Source organism: Muscardinus avellanarius (assembly GCF_963383645.1).
Source record: "Muscardinus avellanarius genome assembly, chromosome: 3".
NCBI classification, from domain to species: Eukaryota; Metazoa; Chordata; class Mammalia; order Rodentia; family Gliridae; genus Muscardinus; species Muscardinus avellanarius.
The window spans coordinates 99285582-99297056 of record NC_137788.1 but is presented as its reverse complement, the minus strand read 5'-3'; the positions used below and the strand labels follow the sequence as shown (position 1 = coordinate 99297056).

At 47.4% G+C, this 11475-nt stretch overlaps 1 protein-coding gene across 1 annotated transcript; it reads left to right on the top strand.

The window, feature by feature from the left end:
- Window positions 1–404: 404 nt before the first annotated feature.
- KCNA10 (potassium voltage-gated channel subfamily A member 10) lies at window positions 405–1928 on the top strand (the record flags this gene model as incomplete). The annotated part of the gene is made up of 1 exon (XM_080690536.1): window positions 405–1928. One exon carries the CDS (start codon window positions 405–407, stop codon window positions 1926–1928), a length of 1524 nt encoding a protein of 507 aa, XP_080546662.1.
- Between the last annotated feature and the right edge of the window lie 9547 nt (window positions 1929–11475).

The following is an 11475-nucleotide window of genomic DNA, read 5'->3' as shown; positions in this document are numbered from 1 at the left end:
GACTTCACACAAATACAAAAGGATTCCTTTATTATCAAGAGACATCAATTTCCTCTTTTATTGTGACCCCCACCCCCACCCCACCACCATTTATGGAGACGCTGCTTTGTTTGGGAGAAGTTTATACCTCTCTACCAGGCTCTTTTTTTGAGATTTCTAGTAGTTATTAGGGCACACATTGATTTCAAGGGGAGACGCTTGTCAAAACAACTATGACCTCCCTTCTCAAGCAAAAAAAAAAAAAAAAAAGTGTTATTGTTTAGCCCATTGGTAAATCTTTCCTAAGTAACCAAGAGGCAGCTATAACCTACCCTGGCTCCCAATAATGAATTTCCCCTTCTCCACAGCTCACAACAGGCAGTGAAGACTGAGAGTCTTCATGTTGATTTCCTGACCCCCCTAGAATGGATGTGTGTGGCTGGAAGGAAATGGAAGTTGCTCTGGTCAATTTTGATAACTCAGATGAAATCCAGGAAGAAGCAGGCTATGCCACAGACTTTGGCCCAGTCAGCCCGAAAATTCGGCCTGGGAGCAGCCCCTTTCCCAACTGGAAGATCCTCGTCAGCGACAGCACCAATCATGAGACTGCCTTCTCCAAGCTCCCAGGAGACTACGTCGATGCCCCAGGCCCTGAGCCAGTGGTCTGGAATGAAGGAAACCAGCGGGTGATCATCAATATCGCCGGGCTGAGGTTTGAGACCCAGCTCAAAACCCTCAATCAGTTCCCAGAGACCCTCCTCGGAGACCGGGAGAAAAGGATGCAGTTCTTTGACTCTATGAGAAATGAGTATTTCTTTGATCGGAACCGGCCCAGTTTTGATGGAATCTTGTATTATTACCAATCTGGTGGGAAAATCCGGCGGCCAGCCAATGTCCCCATCGATGTTTTTGCTGATGAGATCTCCTTTTATGAGCTGGGTAGTGAAGCCATGGACCAATTCCGGGAGGATGAAGGCTTCATCAAAGACCCCGAAATACCACTCCCCACCAATGACTTCCACCGGCAGTTCTGGCTCCTCTTTGAGTACCCCGAGAGCTCCAGCGCTGCCCGTGGCGTGGCCGTGGTCTCTGTGTTGGTTGTGGTCATCTCCATTACCATCTTCTGTCTGGAGACACTACCAGAGTTCCGGGAGGACAGGGAGCTGAAGGCGGCCAGAGACCCCAGTCTCAACATGAGCAACTCAGACCCATCCCAGACCATGTTCACCGACCCTTTCTTCGTGGTGGAGTCCACCTGTATCGTGTGGTTCACCTTCGAGCTGGTCGTCCGCTTTGTGGTCTGCCCTAGCAAGACTGACTTCTTCAGGAACATCATGAACATCATCGACATCATCTCCATTATTCCCTACTTTGCAGCTCTCATCACAGAGCTGGTCCAGGAGACAGAGCCCAGCTCTCAGCAGAACATGTCCCTGGCCATCCTGAGGATCATCCGCCTGGTGAGAGTCTTCCGCATCTTCAAGCTCTCCCGCCACTCCAAGGGGCTGCAGATCCTGGGGCAGACGCTGAAGGCGTCCATGCGGGAGCTGGGGCTGCTCATCTTCTTCCTCTTCATTGGAGTTATCCTCTTCTCCAGCGCAGTCTACTTTGCGGAGGTAGATGAGCCAGAGTCCCATTTCTCTAGCATTCCCGATGGCTTCTGGTGGGCAGTGGTCACCATGACAACTGTCGGCTATGGTGACATGTGCCCGATCACCCCAGGAGGGAAGATTGTGGGCACTCTGTGCGCCATCGCTGGAGTCCTAACCATTGCCCTCCCCGTGCCCGTCATTGTCTCCAACTTCAACTACTTCTACCACCGAGAGACTGAAAACGAAGAGAAGCAGAGCATCCCAGGAGAAATTGACAAAATTCTCAACAGTGCAGGCAGCACAGATTCTCTCAATAAGACCAATGGAGGCTGCTCCACAGAGAAGTCCAGGAAGTGATCAGAAACCCAGGGCTTCTTGAATCGGTTTCTCTCTCTCCCCCTCCTTTATTCTGTTTCTCCAAAGACCAAGATTACCTTTTGGCACCAATAGGCCATCTGCGACTGTAAGCCATTTCAATAAATCCATATTTCTGCTTTATTTTCTAAGCTATTTCTTCTCAATCCATTACAGGAAGATTTCATTCTCTTTTCCTGTGAAGAAGTAGTTCAGGTCCCTACATCAGCAATACTGACATCAGAACCTGCATTTTTTTTTTTTTTGTCTTTTGCCCCTTCTTTTTTTAATTTATTTTATTGGTGCACTATAGTCCCACATCATAATGTGGATCCTGTTGGCAGTGGCATATATTCACATAGTACTTACTTGGTGCCCTTCCTCCCTCCCAATACTGAATGTCCAGCTTAACTATATCATATTCACATGTATACACACATTCGAATGTAGCTTTAGAAATCTGGGAAATACACACAATGGAATTCTACTCAGCAATAAAGAAGAAGAAAATCATGTCATTCGCAAGCACAGAAAGAGAAGGGACATATGTTTTCTCTAATGTGCTCAAGCTAGGGAGTATTAGGGATACCAGAGGGATTCCAGATAATGGAAGGTAAACGTCAGCAAAGCCAGAAAGGAGGAGTAGGGGAGAGAGAAGGCTGAAGAACCTGCATTTTAACAAAGTGATTTGTTTACATATTAAAGACTAGAAAGTGCTGAGTTTGTTCTTCCTAAAAGGAAGGTGTTTGTTTGTTTGGTACTAAAGATTGAACTCAGCCTTTTTTAATTTTTTACTTTATGTGTGTGTGTGTGTGTGTGATACTGGGGATGGAACTCAGGGGCATTCTACCTCTGAATTACACCTTCAGGCCTATTTTATTCTTTTATTTTGAAACCAGGTCTCACTAAGTTGCAGATGGCTTCACTAAGCTACTGAGGCTGACAGTGAATCCGTGATCCTCCTGTCTCAGCCTCCTCCTAAGTACTGGGAATACAAGAATGCGTCACCTTGCCCAACTCTTCTTTTTTTTTTTTTTTTTTTTTTTGAAACAGGGTCTCACTAGGTTGCTGAGGTCCTGCTCAATTGCCGAGGCTGACCACAAATCCATGATCCCACTCTCTCAGCCTCCCAAGTACTGATGAAACAGGGGTTTCTTGAGAGGAAACCCGGTGTTTCCTCGAGATGAAATGGAGTTCCCTCTTGAAGGAACTCGACGTTTCCTTACCGGGTTCTTGTCTACGGTGAGCGAAGAATGACACCCGCAGACCTCAGGAAGGGGAGTAAAAGGTTTATTGGAAGCGGCAGGGAATGGGGCAAGGGTGGCTGAACACCCCAAAGGGGCTGGAACTCTGGGTCCAGCAGCTGCCTTCAGGACAATACTTGAGAGTAGCCCAAGCCGAATTGCCTTCAGGTGCAGGCTGCTTTCTTCCAGAGTCCACACGATCTGCCAGAAGGGAATAGAGAAAAGTGGCCGAACACCCCAAAGGGGTGGTCGGAACTCCGGGGTCCAATAGCTGCCTTCAGGGTCACTACCCGAGTGTCGCCCGAGCCAAGTGCCCATCAGTTGCAAACTACTTTCTCCCAGAGTCCACGCAATCTGCCAGAAAAGAGGTGCAGGTCACCCCTAGGAGCCTGGCCAGCCTTGATGTCCAGCAGAGGCCTTCAGGTCACTACTCGAGAGTCGCCCGAGCCAGTGCCCTCAGATGTACTCTGCCTTCTCTCAGGGCCAACATGACCTGCGAGAGAGAGAACAGCTCCCCAAAAGGGGAGGGGGTCCCGAGAGGAAAAGCCCCAATTGCTGATCCCCAAGGGTCATTGTCCACCGCTTGCAAGTCCGCTTTTGGTTAGGGTGACTTTTGGGAATTCTGGGAAGCAGCTCTCAGGATTTGCATAGGGTATTTCCTTTTCCCTATCTGCCTATTTCCTTTCTATCTCCTCACTGAGATTACAAGCATGTGCCACCACACCTGGCTAGGAAGCATCTTAAAAAAACAGAATTGCAGAGCACAGTAGCACACACCTATAATCCCAGTACTTGGGAGGCTGAGACAGGAGAATTGCAGAGGATTGCAGATTTGAGGCCAGCCTCAGCAACTAAGCAAGACCCTGTTTCAAAAAAATAAAAAGCCGGGTGTGGTGGCTCACACTTGTAATCCCAGCGCTTGGGAGGCTGAGACAGGAGGATTGCACAGGTTCAAAGCCAGCCTCAGCTACTTAGTGAGACCCTGTTTCCAAATAAATTATAAAAAAGGTCTGGGAGTATAGCCCGGAGGTAGAAAAACCTCTGGGTTCCACCCCCATTACCACAAAAAAATAAAAATAAAAAATAAAAAGGGTTAGAGTGTAGCTCAGAGGTAGAAGTCCCCTGAATTCAATCCTCAGGACCAAAATAAATAAACAACAGGCTCATGTAATTATGAGGGCTGGCAAGTCCCAAGCTCTGCAGGGTAGGTGGCAGGCTGGGGAGTCAGGAGAGCTGGTCTGAAGGCTGGGAGGCTCAAAACCCAGACAGAGTTAATGTCTCATCTCAACTCCCAAAGCAGGAAAAATCAGCGTCCTACTACCAACCACAGAGGGGCTGGGCCTGGAGCACCTGCCTTTGGGACGAGCAGAGCTGGGCCTGAGGCCAATATTTATGGTACTCCTTCTGTGTGGCAGACACTTTATAGTCACTGTATGAGGACACCAAAAGGACAAAAGGCATCTTTTAATGCTCCTGGGAGAAAGGAGCAAGCAACGGCAGGGAAACAAGAACTGTTCCAGAGAGTGGTTCAGTTTGCAAAGGGCTTTCAAGTCTTGTGTTTTCTTTTCCTCCACATTATGCCTCTATCTTCTCAAAAAACTGTAAATTCAAGACTAACAGTGCTCTATAAATCACAAAGCATTTTAAAATGTAAGGGTCTTTGAGTGGAAAACTCTTTCAACTTGGAAGCAAAGGACCTGATTGAGTCCTTATTAATTATATGCCTTTGGCCTCAATGAACCTCGGTTTCCTTAAGTGGAAACAAATTATAAAATAAAAAGCTCCTCAGAGCAACCATAGTAGTGTTCTCATCACACACACACACACACACACACACACACACACACACACACACACAGCAGAGAGAGAGCTGGACCTCACGTTCTCCCAGCTGTCCTCCTGTACCCAGTGTGCCCGTGGAGCTCCTCAGGACAGTTTGCAGGCCTCCAGAGTGGCTGCTCGGGACCTGCCCTCTGCTGGAGGCAGGGCCCTTGTAACTTCCTATTTCTCTGATTCATACATTCTACCTCCTTGAGCTTTTGTCCCGAACTGAAAATTGACTAGAATTATACCTACCTCACGAGCTGTTAGAAGAGGCCTCTGAGAACACTTAAGGATGGAGGATTCCCCAGAGCCATTCATGGCAATACATCACAAATTAAGTGAATTGTCCTTTAAATGCTTTTATTTGGGATCAATTAACACCACCCAAAGGAGTATAGAACTTGCCTTCACAGTCCTTGTCAAATGCCAGCCCCAAGTAGAAGACAACTGCTCTAGAGACAGAACAAGAACAGAATTAACCAATGCAGAGACAGATGGTAACAGGGGTGAGGAGATCATGTTTAAAAAGCAACTACCATGTTCTGGATGGTTTTCATTTCAGCTTAACAACCATGATAAGGTAGGTATAATTTCCATTTAGCAGATAAGGAAACAGAAGCTTCAAAAAGTTAAGAACTATTTATCTATGTTGTACGGTGAAGGAGTCAATCCAGTGAAAGGAACATAGAATTGGCAAAATCAGATGTGGATGGCACCCCAACTGTCCTATCTCCCACCTCCCCGGTCAAAAATCCATTTGCCACCAGCAATTTCTCACTACTCACAGCCAAACCAAAGGACCAGTGCACATCCCTCCTGAGGATCTGGGCTATGGAGAAGCTGGTGTGAGCCTCCCCTGGCTGTCCCAGCCTCTCCTGCTCCACATCTGTACAGGAGGATTACTTGGAGCAACTCGGTCACTTGTCTGAGAGGGAAGCTCTGCGGGGCCTCGGGCACAATCTGCTGATCATCGACCAGGTGTAGCCTGGCACCTGCCCACGCCCCTCACACTCGGGCCCCCTGCCCTTCTCGCAAGCTGGTCAGCAGCTTCCTCTGATGGGCCTGGCCAGCCTCACTCTACCCTGAGCTACCTCCCTCCCTCGATCTGCTCAGGCACACACCGAGGATGTGCGAGCTGGTGCGAGCCCGTGTTAGGTCGATTTCCTCTCCAGAAACCCAGCTCACATTGAACCAGCAGAGAAGACCATGTGGGTGCTCGTGACTGGGAGCTGCAGAGTCTATGGACTCAAATCCACCTTCAGAGTTCTGCTCACTTGGCCCCTGCTTGTCTCTGCTACACACCTCTGTGCCCCTGGAGGAGGGCCCTCTCCACCGGGTAGGAAGAATGCCCCAGTTCACAGTCTTATCACCAACTAACCGGAAAGTTAAGAAGAAAACAGTATATTCATACACAGACACAAATAAACACACATACACATAGTCACCTTCTAATTAGCTATCATTCCTCACAAATATGTTAACTCTGCAAAGGCAAAGATTTCTGTCTCAGACCACTGTTCCAGTTTCTATCTCAACACATAATAAATGCTCAGTAAACATCTATTGAATTAAATGAATTGTCCCTTTAAGCTTTTCTTCCCAATTACCCTAAAAAGCAAACCCTGTAGGCCCGGTGAGACTTCATCCTCTACCACTCATACTCTGGTCCAAATCCTACCCCCATGGGCTGAAGCCAGATACCCTGTAATTTGAGTGAGATGCAGGTAAAGCTTAAAAGGGTTCTGGGAATCTCACGCCCTGGGGCCTGGGGTACAGCTGGGATGAGGCACCAGTAAGGCCTGGCACAGAGCCCAGCACACCCCCAGACAGCAGGAGCAGGCTGGCTTCCCTGAGCTGAATTGCACGCTGGTGACCTCAGTATGATGCTGGCTCACCCAAACATTGATCGGGCGCACACGCGCTTTCTAAAACTGTAAGCCAACATCTAATTTTGGAGATTTCACATTTTTTTAATCTTTTTTTAAAAGATTAGTCAGATGCAGTGGCACGTGCCTATAATCCCAGCAACTCAGAAGGCTAAGGCAGGATGATCACAAGTTCCAGCTCAGCCTGGACAACTCAGCAAGACTCTGTCTTCAAATAAAAGAACGGGGAGCCAGGTGTGGTGATGCATGCTTGTAATCCCAGCATTTGGGAGGCTGAGACAGGAGGATTGTGGTTTGAGGACAGCCTCAGCTACTACTTAGTGAGGCCCTTTGAAATTCAGGGAGACCCTGTTTCAAAATAAAGAATAAAAAATAGAGCTGGGGGTATAGCTGGAAGTTAGAATGCCTCTGGGTTACATCCCCAGTACCGCAAAAAATAAAACAAAAAAATAAAAAATAATAAAAGAATGGGGGATGTGGCTCAGTGGTAGAGTGTCCCTGCATTCCAGCCCTAAAATTAAAAAAAAATTAAAATTAAAATTATCTTGATAATTACTGAATCCAAGTAATGGGTCTGTGAAGGCTCATTTTACCATTCTATTTTTATGTTTGGAAATTTTCACAATAGAATTTTTAATTATTTTTCTTTTAATATAAACAAATATATGTGTATATACTCTTCCACTGGTGCATTGTAATTGTACATCATAGCGAGGTTCAAAATGATACAAACATACAGGTACCCAACACTTGAGGTGGTTCCCTCGGGATCCCACCCTGCTACCCCCACCCCGCCGTGTATGTTAGTGTGAGTGGTAGTCCTTCCTCCAGATATGGACAGAGCACAATTTGAACGGCTTTCTTTATCCACTCTCCCTTTTTCCCTTCCCCACCTCCCCTCCCAACCCCCTTCCGCTTTTCTACTGGTCTCTCTCCTCATTTATCTGAAGACCCTTTTCTTTCCTATTTTCTCTCTAACTTCCATACAATCAACTCTTGACTTTCTGAGACTAGCTGATCTCACTTAGCATAATAATCTCTAGTTCCCTACAGTTTCCTGCAAATGACAAAATTTTGTTCTTCTTTGTGACAGAGTAAAATTCCATTGTGTGAATATACCACATTTCCTTTATCTGTTCATCTGTTGACAGATGCCTAGAAAAAACAAATAACTCAGCCAAAAAATGGACAATAGAACTGAATACACACTTCTCAAAAGAAGAAATACAAATGGCCAATAAGTATGTATTTTTTAATTGTGCAACATCATTAGCAATCAGAGAAATGCAAATCAAAACTACACTGGGATTCCATCCCACTGCAGTTAGAATAACAATCAGCAAACAATAATAAATGCTGATGATGGTGTGGGGAAACAGGGACTCTGTATACACTGTTGGCAGCATTGTAAATTAGGACAACCACTATGGAGTTCAGTATAAAGTTTCCTCAAAAGACTAGGAATGGAAGCAGCACACGACCCAGCTACACCACTCCTTGATCTCTTTCCAAAAGAATTAAAGTCAGCATACTCGAGTAACACATGCATAGCCACGTTGATGGCCGCATGATTCACAATAAAAAATATACTTCTGACTTCTGTTGGGAAATCCAAAGACTTGGCTGCTTGTTGACCACAGTGTGGAGGCTGCTCTCGGGGCTACTTGCTCCCAGTCCCTCCAGTGTCTGTGATCCACCTGCCAACCCAGAGGGTGGGCAGCTGGGCTGGTGACCCTTGCTCTGCTGGGTGTGACAAACCACCAGGAGGCTAGATTTGTGTGACTTGGTGCCATCTAGGGGACCGCGGATTCTGTATTCGGAGCTTTGGTGTATTGAAGGGGTTACTAAGACCTGGTCCATTCTCTCTTTTCCCAAACACCTGTCTGAGTCAGGAGGACAAGGTTACTGCAGGGAAGGAGGACACACTGTAGCAGCCTGCAGGGGTCTCCCTCTCATGCTCAGGGGACAGCTTCCTGACTGCCCCCAACTGCACTTCCTAGTGAGCAGGTTGAGGAGGGTCAGGAGCCCTGCTCCAAAGGCCTCAAAGGCCCCGTCTCAGGAGCCTCCTCAAGCTTTTGAGTGGAGCAACGGAGCTTTGAAAAGCTGGGCGCAGTAGCCCATGGTTATCCCAGTACTTGGGAGACTGAGGCAAGGGTGGCTGTTTCAAGGCCAGCCTTGGCAACTTAACAAGACCCTTATCAACTCTTTTTCACAATAAAATAGGGCTGATGGTGTAACTTAAAGGTAGACCAGCCCAAGACTCAATCCCCAGTACAAAAAATAAAATAAAATAAAATGACAGCCACTGGGGACAAGCAATCTGGAAGTCTACCTCCTTCCCACCTGAGCCCCTTCCCAGCCCACCAGGTGCTCTGGAGCAACCTCTCCCCACCTCCTCAGCAGAGCCCCTGCCAGGAGCACAGCGCCTTTCCCAGGCCCATCCAGGGATCCCTCCATTGACCCTCTCCTCTCCATGGGTCCTGAGGTTAAGGAAGGGAAGGAAACCCCCTAAGTGTCCCTGTTCAGATGGCAGATGATTGCAGCCTCCTAAAAAATAAAGCAGCCAGGCCCACCCCAGGGAGTAGAGGGCTCTAAGGCCCTTTGAAGTAAGAGGAAGAAAGGTGGCTGGGCTCCCCAGGGACACAGGGTTTGCTCCTCCCGCACATCCTTAGAGTCAGGAGGACGTTTGCCCTCAAAACCACAGAGATGAAAAGGAACTGGGGACGGCAGGGAGCCAGGAGATGGGAGAAAAGAAGATCAGACAAACTTTTGTTATCACATCTCAGGGGAAGCGGAGGTAAAAGGCTGCCCATGAAATGTCACCGGATAATGAATGCTATTTCACTCCATCTCCGAGGTGTCAGGCAGATGCTTGGGGAGAGAATGGCAGCCATCCTCCTTGGGAATGAATTCCAGCTGGAGCTTGTGCTCTTCTGAACCTGAGAGGCATGGCCGAGCCTCCCCTACCCCCCACATCTCCCACTCGCCCCTTATTGTTCTTTTGCTAATAAAAATTATGAAGATGAGTAACAGAAATAATAAATAACACCAAATAAATAATAATAAATATACCAACAATAAACAAATAATAAATCTCACCAAGTTATTGTGAGAATTAGAGATTCCTCAGCAAACTCGAAAAGGTGCTACACAAAGTAAGACAGTGGCCCGATCCTTCTATGGCAGGTTCATGCTCAGTGACAACCTGGGAAAGGCAGATAAAGCTTGGAATGAAAACCCACCTGTGAACCGGGCGTGGTGGCGCACGCTTGTAATCCCTGCGCTTGGGAGGCTGAGACAGGAGGATCGCACAGGTTTGAAGCCAGCCTCAGCTACTGAGTGAGGCTCTCGGCAACTTAGTGAGACCCTGTTTCCAAATAAAATATAAAATAGGACTGAGAGTATAGCCCGGAGGTAGAAAGCCTCTGGGTTCCACCCCCAGTACCACCAAAAAAAAAAAAAAAAAAAAAAAAAAAAAAAAAAAAAAACCTGTGGGCTGAGAAGCCTGCTTGGGCTATTTGCCTTCAAACGTTACTACCCCAGCCCAGATGCTCAGAAAATGGAGGAATAGAAAAGAAGAACCATCTGAGCAAGACCAAGGCATAAGAGAGCCAGACCAGAGGGCCCCCAACTTCCCCACACCTCCCATGTTGATAAAGTGACGGTCTGCCTAGAGAGTTTGGGTTGGAGTAACTCCTTGGCACAGACTTTTCTGTGCAGGGCCTGAATTCCCTATTTTTCCTGAGATTCCAAGCAAAAGAAGATAAGTATTATTCACTGCGTGCCAATGATTAACTTTCTTAGGGGTGAGGATGGCACATTTGCTTTTTCCCCAGACATTCACCAACTTCCTACTGAGGTCAGATGCCCATGCTGTCTCTGGAATTACAGAGTCAACCACGTCGATGTCTCTTGGGGAGTGGAAATGGCCTTTGCAGAAGGGCCAGAATCCCACACCCTCTTTGTGGGACGGCCTGACCCCTTCCCCTTTCTGACCCCTCCCACAAATCTCTCCGATGCTCCCTGCCCATCCAACAGGGAAACTGCCCCTGTGTGGCTCATTCTGTGGCCGCTCATGAGGCGGAGCCCGCTCGGTGAGGATGTACCTGAAGGAGCTCATTTTCCACCTCAGTGTTCTGCTCCCTGGAAGACACACGGTGACCCTCAAGAGCACCTTGCCCTGAAATCCAGGAGGCGCTCGGGTCCAGTCAGGGAGCTGTGCTGCAGAGAAGCAAGGGAGGAAGATGAGCTCTTGTTGTCCTGGAGAAGATGCTGAGGTGTTTCCTTTGTTCAGCAAGAGGGAAGAAGACACCATTGCATTTTCTCAGAGAGACCCCCATGTTGAGACTGGAGGGGCTCTTATTTTTTTAATTTAAATTATTAGAAAGAGAAAAGAGTTGCTACCTTCTCTTTGAAGCTGGATGGAGGAGGGAAAACCAGCAGGACTAAGACTAAATACAACTTCTTGGAGAGAAAAGAAGTGTCCAGATGTCTTGAGGTTTGTTTGTTATGATCAGCTTCAAAGCACTGTCTGTAAATAAAATGCTCGAGTTCAACTGCTGTAGTGACAGGTGGTTACTGTTTAAAATAAATAAA